Source organism: Dryobates pubescens, chromosome 20, assembly GCF_014839835.1.
Source record: "Dryobates pubescens isolate bDryPub1 chromosome 20, bDryPub1.pri, whole genome shotgun sequence".
Taxonomy (NCBI): domain Eukaryota; kingdom Metazoa; phylum Chordata; class Aves; order Piciformes; family Picidae; genus Dryobates; species Dryobates pubescens.
Genome location: NC_071631.1, coordinates 14,570,426 through 14,597,398, shown reverse-complemented (window position 1 = coordinate 14,597,398; position 26,973 = coordinate 14,570,426). Strand labels below are relative to the sequence as shown.

Below are 26,973 nucleotides of genomic sequence, written 5' to 3'. Positions count from 1 at the left end.
ACAGTTTTTACAAAGACTAACAAGAGAGCAGGGGGCGAGGGCGGTGAGGCAGCGCAGAAGTGAGGCGGGCAGGTGGCGGGGGGGGCCCCTGCAAGAGCGTCAGGCCGCAGGCTGTTTACCTCTCAAAATCGAACTCGCCACAGGTTTCTTTTCGCTGTGACTCGGATGCGGTGTTCATCATTAGATTAAACAGTGGGAGGAGGAGAGGTATGTGTTGTATCATTGAATTAAGCAGTAGGAAGAGGGGACGGCAGTGGGCAGAATCTACTTAGAAGACCAATTTGCGGTGCTCAGTTCTCTTGATAAAGTGGGAATATCAGTGCGAGGCGCTGCTGCGGCCCCGGGCTGTGGGGCTGTGCTGCAGCCCAGCCTCGCCTCTGACTCCCCGGCTAAAGAAGACATTTTTTATGCTGAGGATGGTCGAACACTGGTACAGGTAGCTCAGGGAGGTGGTAGAAGCTGCATCCCTGGAACCATTCCAGGTCAGGTTGTTTGGGGCTCTGAGCAACCTGATCTGGTTGAAGATGTCCCTGCTCGCTGCGAGTGGGTTGGGCTAGGTGACCTTTAAAGGTCCCTTCAGCTGAAAGCCGTCTGTGATTCTGTGATTCTCTGCTCGCTGTGTGTGGGCTGGAGGGCTGGTGGCAGCACCTTTGTTTCACCAGGCACTGGGAACGGATGGCTCCCACTCAGACAGCAGAGGTCTGTCCCCATGTGTGTATCTGTGAGTGTGTCTGTGTGTGGACATGCGTGTGTTGTGCAGGCTGTGCTGCCTGAGCTGTACCCCAGGGATGTGGGGGTACAGGCTGTGCTGCCAAGGCATGCACTGCAGGGTGCTGTCAGGGTGCACACAGGGGAGATACTTGCTGCAGGCGGTTCCAGGCTGCAGCAGGGAGGGGTCCTCCAGCCACAACCTTCGCTGCAGCCCCATGGCTGTGCCCCAGGCGAGGCACACAGGCAGCTTGCTCCAAGCCATCTACATCTTGCCTGCCTTGTTCCGTAGCCTGGTGCAGGGTGGGTGCCAGAGGGCAGCAGCAGATGGGCAGCAGGCTCTCCCCATCCAGCAACTCCTCGGTGATGGGAAAGGATGCTGATGGCGGTCCCATGGGAGCTGGCTCCTTGGGCCAGGGCTGGCCTCACTCCCAGGAGATGTAGGCGCCCTGCTCCTACCCTGGCATCCTGGGAGCAGTGCCATCCCTTGAGGAGGGTCTGTGTCCAGCAGTCCTGGGGGTCGTGTGTTGAGGAGCCACTGGCTGTGGCATGTGGCTTTATGGGAGCAGAGGATGCACAGGGCACAGGGGCTGCAGGCACAGTGCTGTGGCACAGGTAGTTCCCCAGCTTTGGGGTGCAGTCAGATTGGCAGTGAGTGCTACAGGGACATGCTACAGTGTGGGCAGGTACTGGGCACTTGCATGAGGCTCCTGGCCACCAGCTGACACTGTTCCTTCTTGGGGTTGTGCCTGCTGACCCATGGCCAGTCTCTGCCATATGCCCCAAGCCTCTGCAGTGGGGACAGGGCAGGGGATGGGGATCTGCCTCTTCCAACATGGACCCAGTGGGATGCTGGATTCAGACACACTGGGGGCAGGATGGCAGGACACAAGAGGCTGTGAAAGAAACAGGGACTGTGGGGACATGGGTCAGAGCCAGGGGATAACCCACAACCCCAGGGGATACAGGCCCTTGCCCGAGGGACATCCCATGGGCTGGGGCTGCCTTGGTGGTCCCCAAAGAGTCATCATCCTGGTGGTGCAGACACAGGGCTCCAGCACTGCACATCACCCTTCCTGGGCAGGGGTTGAGGGGGTCCCTGTGTGCTTAGTGCTGTGGGACCAGCCTGGCCGTGACAGGGCATCATGTGTCCCGGGGACAGTGGGATGTTGCCATGGCAACGCTGGAGCAACGCGCGCAGGGCCCGGCGCCGAGCGATGACCATATTTACCTTCCCAGAAACCGCTTGGTTGGTGCTCCAGCAATTTGCCTCAATTAGGTTCATTACCGCCTCAGGAGGCCGCGGTGACGGCAGCGCCCGTGGGGACAGCGCCTCTGGGGAGGCTGCCCCGGCCAGCTTCAGCACCAAGGCCTCGCCCAGGGTCTGTCCCCGTACCCCTCCCCATTCCCTTCCCCATCTCTGTGCCCGGGCAGAGCCTGACTCCTGAGCTCCTCTCCCCTTGCCCGCTCAGCCCCACAGCACTGCTTCCCCTCGAGTTGTGCATCCCCACAGTACGACCACACTGACCCATGGCAGCGCAGCCCCCAGACCCCTCCAGCCCATGTCAGCACTGCACCGGCCCCCGGGCACGGGATCCCAGTGCTGCGGGGGCCGGCAGCAACTTATCAAGTAAACAGGAAAATTACTGCGTGCTTGGCCTGGCGCTGCCGCCTGGAGCCAAGCGCCGCGTTGCTGGGGCCGGCGCTGTGGATGTGCCCTCCCCGTGCCATGGTCAGCCCTGCCGACGCCCTCGCAGTGGTCCGCGACCCGCCACCCCCCCCGGCAGACAGCGCGGCTCCCGCCGTCCCTTCTGCTGGACGGCGTGGGCGGGCAGGGCCGTGGCCATGGTGGTGTGGATGATGCTAGGATCGGGTGGGATTTTGGGGGTTGGGGGAGGGCGGCTGCCCGGCTGGCGCTGCTGTTTACTGCGTGGAGTTGCCGATGGCTGCTGGGGCACGGCTCCAAGCACTCACGCAGCTCGTCACATCCCTTCTGTCAGGCTGTGCGTGGGGTCTGAGCAGCCGGGAACTGTCATCTGCTCAAGGCCAGGAGGGCTGGGTGACAGGCAGTGGGTGCCCCAGAGCCAAGGCATATGGGCAACCGGGGGTCATGGCAAGGGTGTTTGTCCCTCCTGCCACCATCCGTGGGGCAGGGTGCCCCGACTGGGGGTGTGCCTGCCTAATCCCCACACACCAGGCAATTGTGGTGCCCAAAGCTGCAGCATCCGGGCTTAGCGCTCATGTGCACGGCACAAGCCTCTTAGGATGCCGGCTGCTGTGCTCCCTCCCTGCCATGACAGCCAGCCCGGCTGGCCAGCAGAGAGGCACCCACAGCCCTACACCCTGAGGGCTGCTCACCATGATCGGTGCTGCTGGCAGTCACTGCCTGGCCTGCGGCCTGAGCCAGCTCCCAGGAGAGCGGGGGTGCCGGCAGGCAGAGCCAAATGATTTAATTAAGGGCTCCTGGCAGCGAAAGGACAGAGCCGATTAGCAGCCAGAGAAGAACGTGTGCTGGCGGGAGCTAGAGCCCCGGCTGGCAGCACTGCTGCAGCTACGGTCTCATGTCTGCCTCACTCACCTGTGTCAGGCCATGGGGCAGGCAGTAGGGCTGTGGGGTGGGCAGAGGGGCAGGAAGCTGGGGTGTGGGGCAGGCAATGGGCAGGCTGTGGGGATACCTTCTGGTGCAGCTTCCCATCAGTAGCTGTGGTCATCACCTGGAGATGCTCAGAGATATGTCGTGGGGCTGCAGTGTCCCCAGTGCCCACACCCTGGACAGAGAGGCGCACGCAGAGCTGGCCCTGCAGCCCGGCATGGGCCCACACCTATTTACAGTTACAACAGATAAATTACAGCACTGCGCGAAGGGTCTTGAAGGCGCACAAGGGCAGCACCACAGAATGAACACACCCCCCCCACACACAGATCCCCCCGCCCCACAGGTCCCCTCCACACAGAGGTCCAAGTCCCACTCGCCATGCCTCAGCCCCAGCTGTGGCTGTTGTCCTGTGCATGTCTGGCACAGCATGGCAGGCATGGTCCCACAGAGTTCAGAGCAGGATGAATCTCTGGATGGAGGCAGCAGCTGCCCCAGCCAGCTCGGCCTGCAGCAGTGCGGCCAGCACAGGCCTCCTGCTCTGGCCACGAGCTCAGAAGTGGCTCTCAGCTGTGGTCTCAGGGAACTCATAGCAGTGGTGCTGGTCCCCCAGGGTGAGGTGGTCAGCGGTGCTGTGGCCGGTCCTCTCGAGGTAGTGGGTGCCAGGGTGTGCAGTGGTTGGGCTGCGCCCCAGCCCATTGGCACAGCCACTCACCAGCTGGTGCTTCTCACAGGTGCTGCCAGCACCATTACGGGCGCTGGGTGCGTGGCTGTAGGTGTGCTTGTACTCTTCCGCCAAGTCCTTCCCTAGCTTCCAGCGCTGCCATCTCTTCAGCAGCTCTGCCTGCACCTGTGGGCAGTCGTCATCATTGTGGCCCCACATTGCTGGTTGCCCAAGTCCCACCCAGCTCCCCAATTCCCACACTGTCCCACTCACCTCCTTGTTGACGAAGCAGTAGAGAATGGCCACCAGCATCCCCTGAGTGGAGGTAGGAGAGGTGTCAAGAGGTACATGGCCAGATCCCTAACCCCAACCCTGATCTGGACCAACCCAGGACTGAGGGTCTTCACAGAGGGTCAGTTCTGCATGGAGCTGGGCTCACCTGAAAAGAGCTCAGGAAAAGGTCAAAGAAGAGCTTGACATAGCGCAGAGTGCCCTGGGCATGTTCATCAGTGATGAAGGCGAAGACCACCTCGTGGATGCCCAGCAGTGGGATCAGTGTCAGTGTGGACTTGGCCAGCCTGTGTGGAGGGTCATGGGTAGGACACACACCCACACCCCAGTACTTGCACTGTGGGCATGTGGGGCCAAGGCTGTGCTCACCACCCACCTGAACTTGTAGTCGGTGTAGCGCATCTGATGAGCGCGGAGCTTGGAGATGAGGATCTGGATGATACGGATGAAGATGAAGAAGTTGATCTGCAAAGGAGTGCAATGAGCCATGAGGGGCAGGGGCACACAGGGCTAGACAGTGCCGGCAGGGCAGCTTGATCCCCCAGCCCAGGGCAGTCACTCTCATTGCAGGCTTAGGGCTTCACAAATGCTGGATAAGGAGCTGTAGTGGGCAGAGCCACAGCCCCAGACTCACCAGGATGGCCAGGAACACTGGGAAGCGAAGGATCCACCAGAAGCCCATGTTGTTGTTGGTGGTCCAGCACCTGCACAGGGGAAGGATGGGAGATGTGGGGCAGTTGCTCAGCTGTGTGACTGCTGGAGCCTGGCATGGCATCATCAGCCCCAGCAGAGAGAGCACCACGGCCCAGCACTGTCCTCATTGCATGGAGTGACTGCATGGAGCCTCTTCGGGGCCATCACATTCTCCCCACCCGTCTCTCAGCATATCCCATACACACTCGCCCATGTCTTGCACATCCACGGGTGCTGACTCACGGTAGGCTCTGGTACTCACTGGATGTTTTCATAGAGGAATTTTACAACGACCCAGGGGATGAGGAAGAGCACGGGAGCTCCTGGAGGGGAGGCAGGTGGGGGGGCAGGTGAGGCACAGTTGGGAATGGGGTCAGGGATGGGGACCCACCCCACCTGCACTCACCCCAGCCGATGCACAGGTACAGGGTGAAGTAGCTCCTCTCAGAGAAGACAGCCACCACCAGGAGGTTGTGCAGGTAGATGCCCTCCACCAGCAGCCAGCAGTAGTTAGCCACAATGCCATACTGCATGAAGACTGTGGCCGCCCGGCAACCCGCGGCTGCCTGTGGGCAGGGGTCAGGGCTGCTGTGGCGCCCATCCCCCCAAGCCCCACCAGCCCACTACTCACCTCATCGCTCAGCCAGATGTGCACATTGTAGTCGTCAATCTTGTCACTGTAGTGGGTCTTGAGCAGGGCGTCGATGACCAGCACAGAGACGCCCTTCAGGATGAAGGAGGCGAAGAGGTTCATGTGGATGTAGTTCCTCATGCAGTGCAGCTTGCTGCGGAGGAAGGGAGCTGCTGTCAGTGGAAACCCCCAGACCACTCTTATGGGCCCTGCCTGCTCCTGTCTTCTGCTTCGGATCCCCCAGCATGGCCCCCACCTGCCCCCCACTGGGCAATCACTCTCACAGCCCTACCTGAAGCCCAGCAGCAGGGCCAGGGCGAGGAGCAGGGCACAGAGTGACACGGAGTAGCCCACGGTGTACATCACCTTGAAGCTGCCGTAGGTCCTGGCAAATTTTTCCTAGAAAATGAGGGAGCAAGTGAGGGCAGGGTAGGGCAGGACAGTCAGGGTAGGGACCACCACACCAGCTGCCCCCCAGCTCTTCCCACCTGTGCCTCCAGGTCCTCGGCGTCAAGTTTGCACTGTGTGGCATCACGCAGGGACTGTCCCCGGGGGCCTGTCACCCATTGCCCGTCTGGCCCACAGGTTTTGAAGACAAATCTGTGCTTCACTGTAACGGGAGGAGGGCAATGGATGGAGTGCACCAAGTCCCAGCTCCACTGTGGGCACTGTGCGCCAGCCCTGGCACAACCATCTGGAGCAACACATGTACACAAGACACACGCAACCGTGCCCCCCTCTTGCCATTACCTTTCTGGTACCAGGGCAGGTACCAGGGGCAGGGGACGCTGGTGGTGCTATTGGGCAGTGTGTCAGGCCAGCAGGAGAACTTGTCAAAGGTGCGGTTACAGACCAGCTCTGAGGAGAGATGGGACATGGCAGCATTTGTGGCATCTCCTGTGCAGGAAGCCAGGTGCCAGGCCACATGATGGTCCCTCTACCCCTTATCCCTGTCTCATTGGGTCTCACCTGTGGGCATGGGCAGGCGGCTCATGTTGCGGTTGCACTCCTCACTGTATGCCTTCCAGCTCTCGTAGAGGGAATCCGTGATCTGGGCAGAGGAACCCTGGAGCCACCAGGCAGGGTCACCATGGGTGAGTGCAGGCCAACATGCCATGCACCATGCCATGCAGTACATGGCATGCAGTGCTGTGCCGTGCTGTTCTGTGCCAGGCCATATGGACAGCAGAACAGACAGGAAAGGGCAGCAGCCGCTGCACAGTGTGCCAAGGCAAGGGGCTGCTGCCGGGAGGTGTGGCTCGGCGGCAGCTTAGGGGCAAGCAAGGGGCAGGGTGTGGGGGCAGAGCACCTCTGTGCAGCATGTCCCATCCTTACCTGGCAGCAGAGCAGCAGCAGCAGCAAGATGCTGAAGAGATGCAGCTGGGACATCCCTGCACTGGGCCACGAGCCACATGGGGAGCACTGTGGGGTGCCTGGCTTCTTACCAGCCCTCGGCAGCTCCTCTGCTCTGGCGGGGAGGGCCCTGGCGCGTGGGTGACCCTGTGCACGAGACGCCAGGTCACGGGGATGCAGGCACTGGGACCCGTCCCGGGGAAAAGCCGGAGACACGCGGCTGAGGGGCAGGCAGGCTGGGGAGGAGAGGCTGCCCTGCTGCAGAGCCAGCCGTGGTCATGGTGCCATGCTCCTATGCCCGTCCTCACCCGACCCTGCCTGGCTTGAGCATTCAGTCTGTTGTTTGTGTGTTTGCCAGCGTGCTGCTGTGTACCTGCTGGTTCTCCCCAGGACTCATCACACTGTAGTCATCCCACCCCTCTGCCAGCCAAGCCAATCCCCAGCTCCTGCGTGGCCAGAGCACCCCTCTGTAGGGTACCATCGCAATTCCTCGAGGTGATACTGCCTCTGGACATCCCCATACTCAGCCCCCATACTGGTGCCTGGCTATATGTTAGTGCAGCGCCCATACCCAGTGGTAGCTGGGACTCATCACACCTGAGTGTCTTCTCAGGATTTGGGCTGGTACCCAGGCTGCCTCCCCTCCTCATTGCCACCCCACCATTTGTGGCAGCACCAGTTTTGGATCTGCTTCCAGCAATAGAGGTGGCCAAGCCCCTGGGATATCTCCCTCCACAATGTCCCTCGAGGCACCCCATGCCTGGGGCAGGAACCTGATGGCAGAACCAGCCAGGCAGGGATGGGAATGGGGATGGGGAATGGGGGATAGGGAATGGGGATGGCTGGTGGCCCTGGTCTGGTTAACCATTAACCTGCAGGGATTCCCAGCTTGCAGGGCTGCCATGGCCTGGCCATGCTGCTGTGGCTCCATCACCCCCAGTTCAGGAGCGATGCAGTGCTTCGTCCTGCACAGCACCCGGGAGTTCCCTGCACAAAGCCCAGCTCACGAGGCGCAGTAATTCCCTCCATCCCCCTAAGCGGGTTATGGAGCTCCTGAGCAGGATTTCAGCTCTTCCCACAAGAGGCCATTCTGACAGCAGCCCCATGGCATGGCATGGCTGTGTTGGGTAAGGGCAGCCAGGCTGGGAGGGACTGCCCCCAAGGATCACCCCCAAGCCAGCCTCCCATCCGGGCACAGGCCGGAGCATCGCACTCTCTGACCAGCCAGCACTCCCAGGGCTTGCTGCTCTGCCCAGGCCTATTTTTATCCCTGGGAAAGTCGTTTTTCCTCCATACAGACCCACTCACCATGTCGCAAGTGGCTGCCTGAGAAGCTCATTAATCAGCGTGTGGGGCTCCAGATGCAGCTCAAGGAGCTGGACCTGCCGGCGCGCCTTATTTAGACACTCCCAGGACAGAAGGAGCTGCTTCCTGGGACAGTCCTCACTGGGTGGGCTCTGGGAACAGGGATCTTTGGTGGGCACCGACCTGCCCATGTCAGTATTCGAGTCCTTGTCCCACACCAGCTCTAAGCCAGCAATCCTGTCCTCTTACCCCCGTCAGACCCACACCATCATCCCTGTCCTCATCTCTGCCAGCCACACACAGGCATCTCTGTCCTTGTCCCCTTGCCAGCCCCACACCAGCATCCTTCTTCCCCTTGCCACCCCCATACCAGCATCCCTGTCCTCATTCCCCTGCCAGCCCCAAGTCAACATCCCCACCTGCTCCATCCTGCTGCTGCCCATGTCCCAGCCCTGTGGGAACCTTCCCATGCCCAGCCCCTGCCTGAGCATCCCTGTCCCGGGAGGAAATGCTCCTCCTGGGCATGATCAGCAAACTGGCTGCCAGCCCCTCTCCAGCCAGGGACGCAGCTTTGGGGCAGAGGTGTCTCTATTTTTAGCTGCCTGCAATGGGATTTAGCAGCGGGGAGGCCTCTGCCCTAGACTTCCCCCGGGCTGTCAGCCGCTCCCCAGCCCTGATCCTGCTGCAGGGCCAAGCTGGGCAGACTGCACTGGGTGAGGGGTCCTGGCGCAGGGGCCAGTCACGTTCCTTGCCTCCAGCACGGGGCTCCCCCTCGCAGTGGGGCCCTGTCCAGGCCCTTTACCCCAGCTGTCCATGGTGCCACACAGCAGCAGCACCATACAAGCCCTCCATGCCTCAGAGTGCGAGAGACCCCTGGCAGCTCAGCCACCCCAGGCTGCCCTCAGCCTCAGGCTATTTCTGGCAGACACGTGGATGTGCAGGAGTAGCTGTGGACCACTCATCCCTGGCTTGGTGTAAACAGGCAGTGGCAGGGAAGGAGCAGTGGTCCAGCACAGCTGTGGTGGTGGGCTCTGGGGTGTCTCTGACCACTGGCAGTGCTGAGTACCTCCCCAGCAGCTGGCACTGCCCAGAATCAGTGCCCACAGTCCTTGGAGTAGTAGTTGCTAATGGCTGGATGTGCCACAGCCACTGGTGCAAAGAGCCCACCCCAGCCATGCCCACTGCTGCCAGAGGTAGTGTTACAGGAGCGACCCGACTCCATGTCACCACATCCCCTCACAATGCTGTGCCCAACAAACTCCAGGTGCCTCCTAGCTGGGCCCAGGCTTTGGGGACACCTCCCCACCTACGCTGAATTGTGGGCACCAGGTGGAGGGTGCCCAGCACGAGAGTGGGTGCGTCTGCTGGGGCCACAGGGGGTGCACAAGGGACTTTTGCCCCACGCTGGTGTTGGGCAATGAGGCATGTTCCTGTGTCACGGCTCTGCGGCTGCTGACCCCTGCAGAGGCTGGGCTGTCACAGCCATGAAGGGGAGATCTTGTATCCATGGTGGGACAGGAGGAAAGAGGAGCACCAGGATGCTGCACTCACACAGGGAAGGGGGTCAGTGCTGACAGCCCCGCTGCTGGGAGGCTGGAGGTGTCAGACACAGGCACCATCAGCCACCCTTGGGGTGGGGGCCGGTGGAGTGGTAGCTGGCACCAGAGTTTGTGCCCTAAGTCCTTCCTGAGCAGGCAGTGCCAAACCTGTCAGGGCAGGGACAAAGCAAGGACTCCCTCTCCCCCCTGATCATGGCCCATGATCTACTTTCAGGAAGGGGGCCAGGGCACATAGCCTGGGCAGAGGGCATGCTCAGCATCAGGGCACACTGCTGCCACCACTGCAGCATTGCTTCAAGACACGGAGAATGGACAGGAAAAGGCTTGTGTTAGGATTTTGCCCCTTACCCGTGGGTGTGCAGCCCCTGCACTGCCCTGCAGCAGATCTGGGCTGATGTGGATTCCCATGGCCAACTGAGCATCCAGCCCTGCCTGAGGGCAAGATACTCTCCTCCTCCCACCTAGATCGGCTTCCCTGGGGATATTGCTACCCTGACTCTGGTGCCATCACACGTGCAAGGGAATGAGCTCCACATCTGGGATCACTGTGTCCAATTGCCACATGGATCAGCAGCTCCATGAAGCCTCCACAGGGACACTCATGGGCATCTGCAACGTGACCCAGGGACACCCTGGCACATCCAGTCCCACATAAGCACTGGGACACTGACACAGCCCTGCCCCACAGCCCAGTCCCTCTCTGGGGCTCTCATACCCGCAGCTGGGGTGGGAGCATGGTCTCCCGACAGTGCAGGTCTGTGCCCAGCACAGCCCCATGCTCGGGAAGTGAGGGGCAGGGGGGGCTGCATACCCTCTGGACACAGGAATTAGCCCCCAGCGCGTTAATGCAGCATTTTCCACGGCTGGCTTGGCTTTGAGCTCAGAGCTACAAGCCAGCACGGCAGGGGCTTCAGCACTTGGCAGGGGAGGGAACAGTGCTGGGCCAGAGCTGATGCGATGCCAGTGTGAGCCTGGCCCTGCCGATACTGCTCCACTTCCCACCAGAACAAGAGGCTGGGGGAGATGGCCACACTGGGGAGACCCAGGAGGTCTGGCCCACACCCCATGCCATCCCTGCTTGTGTCCCTGCCCAGAGCTCAGGGATGCCTTCTTGCTCCCCACAGCTGCTTCAGTCCTCCCACGGGAAGTGAGTACCAGGAACTTTGTCAGCGGAGGAGCAGCTGAACTGCCTGGAGCAGCTCTCATGCTGCAAGTCCACAGCTCTTTTGCACAGAGCTACCTGATGGTGGAAATGCCGGGCAGCAGCACACAGAGAGAGCCGACGTCACCAGGCACCGACGAGGCCGGATTCTGTGTCACTTTGGACCAAGAAAACCTAAACCAACCCTGACAGCATTTTCGTCAACAGCAGCAGAGGATGCAAACAAACAGTACTCACATCTGTGCCATCAGGACAAAAGCTCTGCATCACCTCTGTGCCTGCTGCCGAAAGGGGTGGGTAAGGGCATCCACTACAGCTACCCCAGTACCAAGGAGGGAGTGTGTGCTTGGCAAGCATGGCTGGGCAGCTGGACAGTGGTCAGATAACCTCGGTGCTTGGCAGGCTCTGCCAAGGGGATGCTGAGCCACGCAGCACCGCAGTCCTTGCTCGGGGAAACAAGTTTTTCTTGTTCATCTCTTCGTTGCACAAAACCCCTGTCACACACAGGAGGATGGCATGCGAGAAGCACCATGACACGTGTGGTTAGCGTGTCACAGGGGAAGCACAGGGCTGGGAAAAGCTGAGGAAAAGGTCAGTGCAGGCAGGAGTGTGCACAAGCACGCCCGCACCGGGAGCTCAACACCTGCCCCCCCGAGCAGGCGTGAACGCCGTGGTCAGCACGGAGCTGGGGACAACCTCCAGCACCTCACCGAGGACTGAGCTCAAGCCCTGATCTGCTGAGGGGCAGATGTGCAAGTAGCATTGCACACAGCAGCCTACCCCGGCATGGGTCCTAGAAGGGTCCCTCCTTGTCTCAGGGAAAGTGGAGCACATGAGCATGGCCAAGCCACCAGCTGTGCCAGAGGCAGAGGTGCTGCAGTGTGAAACTCGTGCTTGGCTGTCCACTGATGCCTGCTTCTTGAAGCCAAGTTACCCAGACACACCCTGGGCTGAGACAGAAAGACAGGGACAAGGGCTCTGGCCGTGGGGGAGGCAGAACAGGACGGGATGCAATGGAGAAGCACAGAGGGGACAGCAAAGTGGCCACTTCATCTTCCTGGTGATGAGAGCCTGCCGCTGCTGCTGCCTCTGTGTCTGCATCTGCCTCTGCCTCTGCATCTGCCTCTGCCTCTGCATTTGCCTCTGCCTCTGCCTCTGCCTCTGCTGCTGCCTCTGCCTCTGCCTCTGCCTCTGCCTGGCACAGCGAGGGGCACAACGCTCTGCTCAGCAGCTGGTCTCAGCCCTGCACTGCTGCTCAGGGCTTGTGGTCACATTTTTTCATTAACTATTTTTAATCCACATTTTGCCTCTTCTCCATTAAACCTTTTCTCTTTTCCCCTCTCCAGGCAACAGAACATACTAAAAAAAAATAAATCTGCACCACAGCGTGCAGAAAGGAGCAGGGATTGGTGGGAAGGACAGGGGCTGCCAGCTGGGGCGACACTAACATGCCGAGGAGGGGTCCTGCAGGCCCTATATTTTCCTGGTGATGCACAGATAAAGCTGAGGAACTCTCAGGGGCACCCACTGGATTTGGCAGGGGTCAGGACACACACAGCACAAGCTGTCAAGTGCTGTGCAGGGCACCGTGGCTGCGTTAGGTGTGCAGGGCGAGGTGCTGGGCAAACGCGGGTCGATAGCGCTGGCTGGGCAGCAGCAGATGCCCCTTCACCTGCCATCCAGCCACCATGGCTCAAGGGGAGCTGGCCTGACACTGGCGTGCCCAGCTCTCCCTGGCCACCCCGGGGCAGCAGCCGGGCTGGGATGGCAGAACCAGGCAGAGGTGATCTCACAGCTGCTTTGGAGATGCACTTCCAGCCAGGAGGGCGGCAAGGTCACCTACCCACCATGTCCTGGTTAAACAAAGCCGTTTACCAACACCGTGTTGACACAGCAGAGCTTGGGACAGAGTCACAAAGGGCACTCGCAATGGGCCCCTGCAGCACCTGGAGAGCTTGGGGTGTCTGGGGGGTGGTGGGAAAGTGTCCCCTGCTTCAGCCCTTCAGCAAGAAAGCCACAGCACCGTGTGCCCACGCAGTGGGCACTACTTCAGAGAGGGGTTTCTGCAGGAGATGCTCCCGGCACAACAGAGCTTGGCTGGTATCACACGCCTGGAGCTCACAGCAGCACCCAAGGGTGCCGAGCTGCCGAAGGGCAGAGCCCCTTCCCGAGGTGACAGGGGCAGCGACTTAGGCGGGGAACAGGCACAGCCCGGACGCGAATTGCCTAGCCCAGGACCACCCGACTCCACCGGGGCCAGCACCCAGCACCAGGTCGGCTCTGGAAGCTGCTGCTCCGTATTCCCGGGGCTCAAGTTGCGGCCCCGGGGATGCGCAATCGTGACACGAAATATGTATCCCCTCGACGGGGCATGCTGCATCCCACCGAACAGGGAGCCCCGAGGCCGCGGGGGTGGGCGCTCCCCTCCCTCCTCCCCGCCTTCCCCCGTACCTGTCGGGGCTGGGCTTGCGGCGGCTCCAGGGCGCATCTCGGTGCTGGCGGGAACCGGGACTGGCACCGGCACTCTCGGCCGGTCCGGGGCAAACTTTTGCTGGAGCCGCGGCGGCGACGGCTGTGGAGGCTCGGGGGGAGGGACCGGAGCGGGGGGAGGGACTGCAGGCGAAGAGCAGCGTCCCGCCGCCCCGCTCCTCCCGCCAGCACGGGTGTGGGGGTGTGTGTATGTGCAGCCCGATGCCCCCTGCTCCGCCCGCTGCTGCCACCCTTGGGACCTCGGCTCTGACTACGGCACGGCACGGTCCCGAATCACCGACGACCGCGCCCGAGAGCTGCGGAGGCACTGGCTCTTGTCTCCGCCGCCCGTCCTCGCCGCCGGCCCCTTCGCCCCGCCCCGCCCCGGTGCCGGGCACCGGCTGGGCTCGCCGGCCAGGACGGGGCGGACGAAGCTGCGGGGGCAGCTGGACCGTAAGAGGCCCCCGAGGGACGGGGTCGGGGATACCCGCGGCTCCGGGAACCGGTGCAGCCCCGCGTTTGATGCAGCGGGAAGGCGGCGGGTCCGCGGGGCTCTGCTGTGGTCCCTGCGGGTTTCCCGTCGCTATCACAAACCCCCTCCCCCTTCCAGGTCCTTCTCCGCAGTCTGCAGGGTTGGGCCCCGTCGGAAGGACCCGGGCAAACCTCGGCCGTGCAGCCGAGAGCCGCCTCGACCCCGCGGCTCCGGCCGCCGCCGGCAGGGACGGGTCCGTGTCCGCCTGCGCTGTCCCGCTACAGCGCAGCCGGGTAAACAGCCCCGCGCAGCAGCGAACGTTCGGGGATCCCACAGCGAACCCGCCGGGCTGCCGCTGGAGCGTGGTCTGGGCAGAGGTGCCAGCAGCTGCGGGGCGCCAACAGCTACCCCTGCCCCGGCCCTTGGGCACAAACGGGTCTACCTCGGTCTCTGGCGTCCGTGCAGCAGGGACAGCTCGGGGACAGCTGTCCTCCAACTCGGAGCCCACCAGCCGTTGCCCCCCGGGGCCAGGATCCGGGTCGGCTCAGCTGCCAGCTGTCTGGAAGTCTCCACTGGGCACTCCCTGGGGTTTGCAGGTGCCAGTGCTGAGGGGGGTCAGCCCAGAGCCAGCCCACACTCTGCTCTGGATCAGGAGGGGCCCGGGGGTCAGCCCCAGGCCTGCCCAGGGCAGGCAAAGGGGTGACAGGTGGAATCCTCTCCAGGCAGCAAGGCCTGAGGGTTGGGCAGGGAGGGCTGGGCAGAAGCAGAGTGAGACCAGGAGGGAGCCCGGCAGCTAGAGTGAGCGCAAAACCCGCAGGCAGTGGTTGTTGACAGTCCCGAGGCCTCCCCGATGCTCAGAGATAAGAAGCTCCATCACCAAGCAGCTGCCGGACGCGTTGTGCTCCAGGCTGTGTCTGGCACATGCTGTCCTGCCTGCGTGGCTGTGGCGTGGCTGCCACCACAGGGTATGTGGGAAGAAGGGATGTGAGCATCAGGAGTACAGGGCTGGCACAGCCAAGGGGACCATGGCCGAACTGGAGCATCCCTGCCACTGGCCCCCACAGGACCAAGCAACTTAATTTCATGAGGGTGATGACAGCCAGGGCAAGGCTCTGCAGCTCCATCATTTTCCTGCTCTGTGTTGGCCTTTGCATGGGTGCAGAGCAGCCCCCATCAGCTCTGGCAGTGGTGCTGGGATGGCAATCCCAGCCCCTCACGAGAAGAGGGTTCATCTCACCTGCCCACAGCCATCTCACAGGGCCAGGCAGAGGAACAAAGCAGTGATGCCAGCCAGCATCATTAGACTTCGTTATGGTGATGAGCTTTCACTTCCCTGCTGTCCCAGGCTGGCTCTGTTCCGCCTGCTGGAGCCCAATTAGTGCCACTTCCTGGAGGCAGCTCCAGCAACAAGGCTGAAGCAGGCGGGTGCCCTCGACACAGCTCTGCTGAGACTGGGCACAGCTGGGAGATCCCAGCATTGTGGGGGTACACACACACACACTTGGGGCTGAGCTAGGGGCACAGGCTGGAGTGAAGAACCCCCTGCTCAGTGTGGGGAAAAGCCTTGAACCCCTCCCTGCACTCCTGGAGAGCTCAGTGCCCAGGCCCAGCTGCAGAAGGGGACACAGAACTCCCCTGGCTCCCCCATAAGCAGCACACAGGGTCCTGTGCTTGTTTCACCCTTTAATAAAGTCACAAATATTCCAGTTCTTTGATCCCTCAGGGCCCCCATGCACAAGGGTGCACAGGCCAGAGGGACTGGTGCCCACAGCACCCACATGCAGGTCACTGCAGGGTGAGGAGGAACATGGGGCACTGAGTGCTACAGAGGGCTGGGGAGAGGCATGAGGCCACAGGGCTGCATGGACATCCCCACCCCGGGCTGGGTCAGTGAGTGATGGATCCTTGAGCAGGTACTGCCTGGCCCTGGCTGAAGCCAGGGGACAGCTGGGCAGCTGCTAACCTTGCCCCAGGCAAGGGCAGGGGAATGAAGCAGCTGGCCCTCACCCCTAGGCTCTGTTCACCATCTTCATTGGTATGAGGCAGAATCCCTGAAGAGCCCAGCAACCGGTGGGTGCTGGTGAGTTTTGGCCAAGCAGAGTCAGAGGGTGTCTGGGAATGCTGCTGGGTTTGGGGTGGCCAAGCTGTGCTGGGGTCAGGAAGAGAATGCAGTGAGTCAGAGGCGCTAGTGGAGGACAGGGCCCTGCTGCTGGCAGGAGAGGCTGGAAGCACACCAGCCCCACTGAGCTCATCGGCCACTGGCCTCCCCAGCCCTGTGACCAGGCTGGACTCTCTGTTCCCCCAGGACAGTGCAGTCTGGAGGCACATAAGGGACAGGGCTGAGAGGGGTAAGGACAGAACTTGTGGCCTGTGAGAAGAGCAAAATAAACCAAAACCCAAACCAACAGTGCAGAGGGGAGAAGAGGCCAAAGAACATCCCAGAGATAAAGGAGATGCTGAGAACTGGGATGAGAGAGTGGAGTCTGGACTGGCTGGCCACAGGCACTGGCAAGGCACAGGAGTGGGGATGAGGGGCAGGGGAGTGGCACCGGCCCCACACAGTGGAGAGGGATTCTGGGATCATCTCAGTGGTGACCTGCACGCTCACCCCTCTGGGGCAAGGCAGAATCCCATCTCTCCTATTCAGGTGACCACTTTGATCCCAAAATATTTGCGTAGTTGTTCCAGGAAGAGAAAGGTGAGCACGGTCTGAGGAACGAGACGGATGGCAGCAGGAACAAAGCCCTGCAAGGAGGCAGCGAGAACAGGGAGAGTCAGTGTGAGCTTGTCCGAGGGTGGCCAGCAGCCCACCCCATGGAGAAGCACCGTGTGGGCATGTGGCCGAGCTCTGGGGAGCTGGGGCCTTGGTGGCAGCAGAGCCTGCCATGGCAGTGAGGGAGGCACCACAGCCATAGCTGTGAATGCAGATTTCAGCACCATGCGTCAGCCCCTCTGGCCCAAACGTATCAGTGCTGGCACCACTGCTATGTAGGCAAAGTCTCAGCCAGAGCCTGTTCAGATCCCACAGACCTGGCCTGGGATGGTGGCCTGGCAGGGGGAGGCTGCCGCAGGCAGCAGAGACAGGAAGGTTCCTGCGCCAGAACTGTTCTAGGTCTTAACGACTGCTCCCAGCCCAGACTCCCCAGCTGCACCCCACCAGCCCACCCCAGCATCCCCAGCCAGGCACCTTGTAGAAGGCAAGAGGACCAAGCTTGGCGGTTTCCATGGCACAGTGGGCAATACCCTGAAGCAAGAGGGAGAGAGGTGAGGAGGAGCCAGGAAGTGGAAGGCATCAGGCCGAGGGGACAGCACAGGCTACTCACCCGGTACTCGCCCTGGGAGTTCATAAGCCGGGTCTTGAGCACATCAAGGGGCTGGCACAGGAAAGTGGCACATCCGCCCTGGGGACAGTCAGCAGGGGTCAGCACAGGGTAGGGGCTCATGGAAGAAATCCAGGGAGGTGCCAGTGATCAAGTGATAACAGTGGTCACTGCAGAGAGCCAGAGCTCAGATTGGGACCCACCCCCTGCCAAGAGGCCTACAGGAGCCTCTTTGCCTGGTCCTGCTCTGTCAACATCCCAAGAAGCAGCTCTGGCAGCCCCAGCCCAACTGCAGGTAACCCAGCTCCAGTGCTACCTCCCCACACCCAGCCCTGCTCACAGCAATGAAGCTGGCCAGGAAGTGAGTGAAGATGTTGTCTGACAGCACTCCGGTCGCAAGAACCAGCTGCTTGGCCTGGTCATAACAGGAGAGCTGTGGAGACACAGCATGTTAGTGATGCATTCCCTCTTCGCACCATGCCAGGAACTACCCTTGTACCTTCCCTGGCACCTATTACCCAGCAGAGTTATCCTACCTGCCCAACAGTGACCAGGGCCCCCCGGCTGGATGCAGCAGTAGCTCCTGAGAAGAGTTTCTTCAGTCCCTCTGTGGACAGACAGGTTGGGATCAGCACATGTACTGAGACATTCCTCACACTCCCTTCCCATGGGAGCCTCCTTCCCTGCCCTGCCCTGTGTCCCAGCCTCCTCACAAGTGTGCTTAAAACACAACTGCAGAGAAGGACAATCCTTTGGAACAGTTCTGCCTCATCCCTGCTGCCCTTCATTCCCCTTCCCACCCACTCCACCCTCTCATGATTTTCCACAGCCGCTCCTGGCAGGTCCCTCTTCCCCACTGGAGTACAGGCAGGCTGCCAGGCCCTGCCCCAGACAGACACTGCAGAGGTGCTGGGCTTTGCCAGACTCTTGGTTCCCCTGCCTCATGGACCCCACTGCCACCCTGTCCCTTCTCCCTACTCCCAGATGCAGTGCTCTGGGACGCTCCTGCCACGGTTTCCCAGTGCCAGCAAGGACACCCCAGACACGCTCACCCTATCCCGGCTGGCACAGCCTCACCTTCCCGGAGGACACGGTACATGCCATCCAGGGCATGGGAATAGCTGGAGGGAGCGAGAGGGGAAGGTGTCAGGGCCAGAGGCTCCCCAGCACCCCGGCAGCCCAGCACGGGCAGCTGCAACTCCCAGGCCCACGGTCACGGCCCCGGACCTGCTGCCCACGGGGAACGGTGCCGTGACACCGGTTCGGTGCTGCCCCCCCGCGGCCACAATAGACGGCCGCATCCGGTAATCCCGGCTCCCCCGGCTCGCCTTCCCACTGCCTCGGTGCCCACGGGAGCTCAGGCTGCCCCTCGACCTCCCGCCCAGCTGCCCCAGCCCCTGGGAAGCCCCAGCCCCCGCAACTGCAACTCCCGGACCCCCACTCACTTGCGCCGTAGGGCAGGTGGCTGCTTCATGTCATTCTGCATCCTGGAAGGCAGAGGAGCACGGTGTAAGTGGAGGCTGATGCCCACTGTCCCCCCGAAACTGGGGTCCTGGAACAGGCTTGCCCCTGGTCAGGGTAGTGGGCAGAGGCCCAGGAGACAGGCTGGGCCTTTACCAAGGGACAAGCAAGCTGTCTCCAACCCCACACCCCACTGAAGACCACGCTGGGGCCCAGGGCTGTTACATCGGATGGCAGAACAACTCTGAGCCTTCGGTTACAGGCCACCTCTGCCTTGGGACTTGGCCACCAACTACAGAGCAGCCTTGTCATGCTGTGAGGAGCGCAGGGAACACCATCCTGACTGCTGCTCCACACTAGTCATGAGCCTCCCTCACCAGTAGCACCAGGAGGTAGGCAGAACTGACCTCACGTTCACCATGTCTGCTGGGGTCCCCACGAACCCACCGGTGAAGCCTGCAGCCAAAGAAGGAAGGGCTGGGGTCAGGGGGCTCCTCCAGCCTGGGGGAGACCAGGGGGGAGAGAGCCTCTTCCTTGCTCACCTCCCACTGCACCCAGCAGCACTTTCTGATAGAAGGGGGGAGGGCCCTGCGTGCCATGGCCCAGGCGGTCCCTCGCAGTCTCATAGATGCCAAAGCGAGTCAAGGAGTAGGTCATCTGGAGATGGAGAATGAGCTGCTGTGTCCTGCTGGCCGCCTGCAGCCGGTCAGCTCCAGCGCAGCTGCCACTTGTGGTGGGCAGTGCCACACCACAGGGGCTCTGTGCTGGCCTCAGGAGACCAAGGGCTGTGGGGACATGGTGGCACTCACCTGCCGGCACAGAGAGGCACTGAGGCCGTTGTAGAGAGCCAGGAAGCCGTCGGTGCGAATCACGTGCATGGCCATCCCCATCATCCTCATCTTCACCTCCTGCTGCGTCTGCAGGTGGACCTGAGGCAGAGTCCAGCAATGTCAGCTCACAGCCCAGTGTCAGGAGGCTGGGGGAGCTCAGGAGTGGCTGCTCCAAATGCTCACTGGTGTAACTGGGTAGCACTTGTGCAGGAGCTTCCCTGCCAACAACAACAGCTCCAGGCTCCCTGTGCTCAAGCAGCACTGGGAAACCAGCCCAGGCCAGTACCAGGGTGGTGAAGGCCAGCAGGAGAAGGGGCAGTGCTGAGGTTTCTGCCTGCGGTCCCTCCAGGCGCCTGCTTGGCTTAGTGCCCTCAGCAGTAGCCCTAAGATGAAGCAGTAGCACCTGCTTCTGCAGAGAAAGGCCACAGGCCATGTCAGGGCAGGGAGAATCCAAAAGCACATGAGTGGTGACCAGTGTGGGTTTGTTCAGTCATCACAACCAGGCTGGAGGATCTATAACCTCCTGCTGCTCCACATCTCCCCACAGGCACTGCCAGTCCTCCAGAATACCCCCTCCACCCTAGCCACAGGAATCAGACAAGCCAGCAGTGCAGCTCATCAGCTCTGACCTGCTCCCAGGCACAGCCATGGGGGCTGGGTGCTCCCCTTCCTACTTGCAGCAGCCCAATGTTTCCTGCCACCCCCAGAGGAAGTGTCAGGGGGACTGCAGGGACTGGCCAGGGTGGAGGAGCCATATCAGCCGGTGCTGGAGCATGTTCTGAGTGCACCCACCCAACCCCATGCTGTGCAGACCACAGGCAGGTCAAAGGCCCAGGAGGTAAAATTGAAGAGAGCAAAGTGCCGCTGGCAGGGAATCAGGAATCAGCCCTAGCTCCTGTTACAGAAGCCCCAGCACGGCTGGGGCGTGGGATACGCCGCAGGACGCTGGGAACATTGCAGGGAGGCAGGGACAGGGCTGCCTTTGACCCCAGCAGGGGGGTCTGAGCACGGACCAGAGCTCATAGCATGCTGGGAAGCTGGGTGAGGGCTGTAGGACAGCCTGGGGCAGAGGGACTGGACAGGCAGGTAGGGCAAAGCCACGCCTGGCAGCACTAAGCTGCCTGCCACAGAGAAGGAAGGCAGGAAGGGGAGAAGGTGGCCAGTGCTGTGGTCACTACCACAGGGCAAGTAGCCTGTGTTGGCTTGTGCTGGCTCAGGGGCTCTAGAGTGGCCTCTGTCTGGGGCCAAGGTCCAGAGGTACAGCAAAGTACACTTTGACCCCTGCCAGAGCCTGTGGCCCCTTGTGCCTGGCACCAGTCACCGCTGCAGGAGAGCTCTGGGCCAAAGGCAGGCCCTGCGTTCAATACTGGGGCATCAATCCTCTTGCAGATCCAGCTGGCTGGCCCAGGCTGTTCACTGCCACAGGGCTACACATTTTCAGGGACAGTGCATGGGGACACAGCCCAAAAGTCACACCCATCATGCTGGCTCAGAGACAGACCTTGAGGCATGTGCCAGCCTAATTCCCCTTCTCAGCACCTTGCCAGGGCATCCTGCATGAGCCTCCACAGGCTTCCAACCACCTATGCCGGACAGATGAGTCCAGCCAGGCACAGCATCTGGCCCTGCCAGCTCTGGCTTGACTCCTGGGCCTGTGCCTGGCACACCTTCTCCTATCCCCATGTGTGGGCTGGGAAGGGGCTGCCCGTCCTGAACCTCACCCACGGACACGGCCCCAGGCACGACAGGCTCTGGTCTGAGCTTGCTCTCCTGCTCTCCCTCCACAGCCTGCCTGGCTGCCAAGCTTGTCACTGCTTGGCTGGTGCACAAGGCTCCGGGCAGCGCTGGCATTTGCCCTGTCCGTGGGTGCTGGCAGCAGAGGGCTGCGCGCGGCGCTCTTTGTGCGGAAGCAGGGATGCCAGGCCGTCTGCGGCGCCTAGGTGACATCTTGGCCTGAGGACACGGAGCCCAGTGGGCCTGCGTCCAACACGATGGGCACTGGAGCCACAGCCCTGCCTCACGCAGGAGCCTGGGCAGGGCGTCCTCCACAGCTTCCACGGCTAGCACCCTGAGCTCCCCAGAGTCCTCAGCCCGAGCTGTGTCTCCTCAGCCCCACACGGGTTCCCTCACATGCCTGCACCTGCTCTTAGGCCTCTCTTAGGCCTCTCCTAGGCCAGGCCCAGCGTCCCTTTAACCCTGCCCCTGTGACCCGCCCCTGCTCCTGTCCCCTCGCTGCCATGACCCCCGGGCCCCTTAGCTGCTTGTGTCCTCCCCGTGGCCAGGGCTATGTCCCTGCTCGCTCAGTCCCCTCACAGCCGCGAACCAGCTCCTCAGAACTGGCTCCCCCAGGCACCTGTTTCCCCCTGTCCTCTGCAGCCGTTCCCCAGCCCCACAGAGCCAGCCCCACAGCCGTTCCCCGGAGCACCAGAGTCGGCCCCATTAGAACTGGCCTCTCACAGCCGTCCCCACACCGAGTCCTTCGAACCCGGCCGCAGAGTCGCTCCTAGCCCTTCACAGGCGCTCCTGTAGCCTTACAGATGCTCCCCGGACCCTCAGGACCTCTCCCCACAGCCGGCAACCCCCCAGAGCCGTTCCCCATCCTCTCAGTCCCGTCCCTATAGCTGCTGCCGTCCGCTCGCAGCCTGCCTGTCCCCACAGCAGCTGTTCGCTCGGTCTGCGGCAGCCGTAACCGGGACCCTCACAACCGTCGCCCCCTTCCCGCAGTACCGTTCCCCCAGACCCTCAGTCCTTGCCCTTCAGCCTCTCCTGTCCCCTCAGGGACGCTCCTGTCCTCTCACAGCCTCTCCCTAACACCTTACGGGCTGCCCCCCGCCCCAGCAGCCGTTCCCCCCGGTAAACCGCAGCCGTTCCTCGGTCCCTCAAAAACATCGCCCCCCCCCCCCCCCCCCGCCCCCCAGTGCCGTTCCCCTATAGCCGCTCACAGCCCCTCACGTCCCCTAAAACCCGGCCCTTTAAAGCCGTTCCCTCACAACCACTTCCCCATCCTTCAGAACCATGCCCACAGCCTCTCCCAGCCGCTCAGAACCACTCCCTAGCCCCCCTGATCACGCCCCACGACCCCTCAGGCCCATCTCGATGTCCTCCTGTCCGATTCCCACCCCACCCCCCCACCCCCGCCCTCCGCACTCCCAGCCGGTCCCTCCCTGCCATCCCCCTACTTCTCCTTCCTCTTAGCCCTTCCCCACCCTCCTTCTTCCCTATTCCCTCCTTTCCTCTCCCCTCACCTTCAGCAGGTCCAACGGGTGGGTGCAGCAGGCGGCCCCGCTAGACGCGAGGCCGCCGAAGTACCAGCGCGACACACGCCGCTCCGCCATCGGTGCCGCTCTGCGCTAAGCCCCACCCCTCCTCCCGCTCACTAACACGCCCCCTGCAGCAGACCACTCCCCTTCTTCACGGTACCGGGAGGTGTGGCGGGATCCGGGGGCAACCGCTAGCCTGGGGTGGCCGCGGCGACCCCAGGCTTCGGATGTGCAATTCCCACCCACAGAGCCAGCTCCACGGACTGAAAAAAGCAGCACTTCAGTAATTGTTGACCACTAATTAATGGTGACTAGTTAACAGGGAGGTCAAACCATCCCACCCACAGCCCGTGCCGCAGCCACGCTGGCATCTTGAACCGAAAAACAGCTGGAGGGGGTGGCTGCTGAGAGTGCCACAGGGGTATGCAGTGCTAGTAGCAGAAGACTTAAGGGTTTTTTTTTGAGAGATGAACCGTTTTACAGGTTTTTTAGGATGTTTATGAAGGTAGAGTTCGTGATGATGGTGGGGCCAGATGGCAGCCCCACCAAAACATACAGCATTCTTGCATCGGATGGCTTCGAGAGAGCCTTCCCACCACACGACAAAGAGGATGTTTCGCTCTCAGAAACACCCAGACCCAGGCTCTGGTGCTGGTGGGGAAGGCTGCCATCACACCAGTCCCTCTGTGGTGCAAATGCCTGCTGCAGAACCGTGGCCACCTACTCCAGAACCACAGTCCCTCCGGCGGCTTCCAGTGCTGCTTTGATCTTCTCTGCTTCCTCCTTGGAGGCGTTCGCCTTGATCTCCTGCGGAAGGGACTCCACCAGCTTCTTGGCCTGCAGGAGGGACAAAGTACGAGGTTCACAACTGGCATTTCTCTAACCGGATTAACAGGTTTCCTCCCACAAGAGACTCAGGGAACTCAAAAAGCGTTCCAAAACCCACTACTTTTATTTGAACATCCTGATGTAAAACCTCTAAGCCTGACAGCAATTGACAGCACATCCACCATAGCCCTAGAAGAACCCTTTCCAGCAAGAAATTGCCCTTTAAATTCCTCCCACCATGTGGAGGGTGCTTTGAGGTATTGCTCTGCTCTGGGACGTGCAGCCACCATGCAGCGGCATGCCACAGCGGTGACGAGCCTGCAATGGGTCTGCTGTCTGCAGTGTTCATGTTTTGGTTCACATATTTCTGCAGCAGGGAGCAGAGGCTGCCACGGGGCTTGTGCACAGCTGCTCAGGAACCCACTGCGCCGGGTCAGAGAGCTCCAGCACAGGCTGTGCTTAGCAGCACAATCCTGGTATTTTCAGGACTTCTTATGCACAACTCTTGGTACCACAACACCAGGGTATTGAAGGCAAGTGGAAAAACTGCCTATTCACAGGGATTCCTGCAGCACTGGGTACAAAGAGGGAAGGCACCTGGGAGGGTGAGCCCCAGCTACAGCCAGATGTGCCCACTTCTAGACCAAACAGCAGCAGCAAAGCAATTCTGCTCCTTAGGAAGAGTGCCCAGGAAGGTTTCTGCAGTGAAGAGCCACAGCCAGCTCCCTGCCATGCAGCACTGCAGGTGTTTTGGCACCCAACAGACTGACCAGTGCTGACAGGAAGGTCTTATCACTTTGATGCATGTTGGGCACAGCGATGATGCCCCCATGGTGGCAGAAAGTGCTTTTTTTCATGAGGGGTAAAGTGTAGGCATGAAGGCAGGACAGGCACAGCTTCACCCACCAGAGCCCCAGACAGGATCCTGCTCTGGCTGGCTGGGAGAAGGACAGGCAGCACAATCAGAGTTATTCATTTAAGACTCCTGCTCACTAATGCCTAACGTCTGCTCAAAGTCTGCCCTGAAGCAGCCCCAGCTAAAGGAAGCAGCTGCTCAGAGCTCCCAGCAGGAGGAAGAGCCAGGTCTGAGCCAAACTGGGCCGGCACAGCAATACATGTCCGCTCCAGGGAGAGCACACGAGGACACTGTCCCAGGACACGAGGTCGGTGTCTGCTGGGCTGGCTCAGAACACATCAGAGGCACAAACACCTCGAGTCCAGCTCATGCTGTATCATCAGGCACTTATTTCTGTAGGACTGTCCTGTTTGGGTCACATCGAGCACCCAGCATCCGAAGATTGCACCAGCAGCAACACTTTGTTCCAAATCACACCCAGCTCCACAGGACAGGAACCCACTCCCTGCGAATCTCATCAAGTCCACCTTGATTAGGTGGCCGTAAAATTTATAACAGCAACTGCTCAGCTATGCTCTGACTACAGCTGCTGCAGCCAGAGCCAACCCCACAGCAGCAGCTTGTTGTGTGTGTGTTTTAACAGAAACACCAGGTTGGGTAAGTCACACTTGACCAAGTTTACCTGCAATAACCTGCCTGCCAGCCCTGCCACTGCACTGCACTGTAACCAGCAGCTTGTCAGGCAGGTTCCACGTGCTAGGCCAGGCTGATTTAGCATGAGCTCTCCAGACAGCTTCCAATCATCCGCTGAGCAGGTCCGTTACAGGATTTGGGACTGCTAATAGATAACTGCCAAATTAAACAATTAACTGATATTAATTATCCCTGTGGGCTGATGGAACTCATGTCTGTGCCACCAGTTTCTCTGTTATCGACCTGTTTGCTTTGTCATACATCAACACAAAGGGGTCAGAGACTTTCTGCACATCCTTCTGAAATCCTGGGCTACAAGTAAGAGCAGATTTCACAATGCCCAACATCTCTTCCTTGCAAACAGATAAGCAGAAAGTGCTGCTTTCTCCCCAAGATATGAAAGTGTTGCCCAGTGAAGAACTGAAGCACATCAAATGCTTCTGCAGCAGCTGCTGTATCATGCATTCTGTGCTCTGAGCCTACACCACGGTTCAGGGCCATAAGCTCAGATGCTGCCCAGGACTGTGAAAGGCACATCTCCTTCAAGGAAAAAGGAGGAGGCATCATCTAGGAAAAGAAGAGCTTTGAAGAGCACTATGAGCATGGATTACAACATGTATGAATTTGAAACAATTAATCTAAATTCAGAAATATATTGGCCTTGAAAAACCAAAGGGAAGGCAAGGTAAAGGACAGCTGTGACAAGGAAAGCCCCTGAGGTCTGCAGTCAAGCTTGCAGCAGCTCTAGCATTTGGAGAAAGTGAGGCTGGCTCCAAGGCCCCGGATCCTCCTTCTGCATCCCACTGCTTTAGCAGAGCTGGAGGGCACAGCCTTCTCTAAAAATTGCCTAACGGATGCAATGACTTCTGCCCTACACCTCATCCGCCTCTTTGTACTGAGGCATGTGCACAGGCAGGCTGTTCTAAATGCAGAAATCCCAGTTCCCCTTGGAGCAGAGAGCCAAGGCTGCTGCTTTCACCCTACTTCAAGGTCTGTCTAGGCCCGGGGATGGCACAATAGGTAGCTGGAGCCTGGGGCAGCCCCTTCCTCACCTGCACCAGGTTCACTCCCGGCACAAAGTTCTTCACTTCCTTGATCAACTTCACTTTGTCAGCAGGTTTCAGATCTGTCAGCCGGACGGTGAAATGTGTTTTCTCTTTCTTGAGTGGGAGCTCCTCCTCGTCCTGGAAGCAGCCATAGCTCAGTAAAGACACCCGGCCCAGCTCAACGAGCCTCCACCACTCCACGAATGGAGACCCGCCGGGCCGACACGGAATCCCGGGGACCCAGCTCCCGCCCAACACCCTGGTACCTGCGGAGCCGGCTGGGAGGGCATCAGAGAGGCAGCCGCCGCCGGCATCACCCCTACGTCCGGGATCTTCAGAGTCTCCTGCGGGAAGAGTAGCGGCACCAGCGGCCGGTGAGGCGGCGCACGCGGGTCGGGATAAATCGGACTAGGCCAGGCAGGGTCGAGCCGAGCCGAGCCGGGCCAGTCCGAGATGAGTCAGGCCGGGCCGCGCCACCCACCTTGAGAAGCGCGTTGAGGTCGGCCACTTCGAGCAGCGTCAGCCCCGCGATGTCCTGCACCAGCTGCCGCACCTTGGGCGAGTACTCCTTGGCGGCCGTGTCCAGCGGCGCTCCGGCCAGCGCCTCCGAGCGCCGCGGTCGGCCCGTGCCCAGCGCCCGCATACCGGCGGCGGGGGACCCGGCCGCGGCCCAGCGCCAGGCGGGCGGCGAGCGGCGGAGCAGGCGCGGCGGCAGCGCGCGGGCGGCGGGCAGCATGGCGGCCGCAGAGGACACGGCGGCGCTCTGCCCCGCGCTCTAT

General features: G+C 61.0%; 3 protein-coding genes across 4 annotated transcripts; all 3 read right to left on the bottom strand.

Annotated features, from left to right (window-relative positions):
* Positions 1-3,512: 3,512 nt before the first annotated feature.
* On the bottom strand, positions 3,513-13,524 carry GCGR (glucagon receptor). 2 transcript variants are annotated; one of them, XM_054170980.1, is made up of 14 exons: positions 13,411-13,524; positions 6,916-7,080; positions 6,550-6,744; positions 6,331-6,438; positions 6,069-6,190; positions 5,873-5,979; positions 5,581-5,734; positions 5,356-5,515; positions 5,212-5,272; positions 4,891-4,960; positions 4,633-4,721; positions 4,405-4,543; positions 4,239-4,280; positions 3,513-4,151 (listed from the first exon to the last, which is right to left on the bottom strand). In XM_054170980.1, the coding sequence occupies exons 2-14, from the start codon at positions 6,992-6,994 to the stop codon at positions 3,855-3,857; spliced, it is 1,623 nt and encodes a 540-aa protein (XP_054026955.1). In that variant the 5' UTR covers positions 6,995-7,080; positions 13,411-13,524; the 3' UTR covers positions 3,513-3,854. The 2 variants fall into 2 exon arrangements, with proteins under 2 accessions (XP_054026955.1, XP_009896193.1); XM_009897891.2 differs by lacking the exon at positions 13,411-13,524 and having other exon boundaries at positions 3,515-4,151; positions 6,550-6,646; positions 6,916-7,078.
* A 2,052-nt stretch (positions 13,525-15,576) lies between these two features.
* On the bottom strand, positions 15,577-22,884 carry SLC25A10 (solute carrier family 25 member 10). The gene is made up of 11 exons (XM_054171047.1): positions 22,757-22,884; positions 19,491-19,610; positions 19,224-19,338; positions 19,089-19,137; positions 18,666-18,707; positions 18,298-18,341; positions 17,757-17,827; positions 17,561-17,653; positions 17,224-17,301; positions 17,088-17,144; positions 15,577-16,645 (listed from the first exon to the last, which is right to left on the bottom strand). The coding sequence occupies exons 1-11, from the start codon at positions 22,844-22,846 to the stop codon at positions 16,544-16,546; spliced, it is 861 nt and encodes a 286-aa protein (XP_054027022.1). The 5' UTR covers positions 22,847-22,884; the 3' UTR covers positions 15,577-16,543.
* Positions 22,885-23,080: 196 nt separating this feature from the next.
* On the bottom strand, positions 23,081-26,945 carry MRPL12 (mitochondrial ribosomal protein L12). The gene is made up of 4 exons (XM_054171048.1): positions 26,676-26,945; positions 26,461-26,538; positions 26,201-26,332; positions 23,081-23,608 (listed from the first exon to the last, which is right to left on the bottom strand). Exons 1-4 carry the CDS (start codon positions 26,928-26,930, stop codon positions 23,492-23,494), a joined length of 582 nt encoding a protein of 193 aa, XP_054027023.1. The 5' UTR covers positions 26,931-26,945; the 3' UTR covers positions 23,081-23,491.
* Positions 26,946-26,973: the final 28 nt, after the last annotated feature.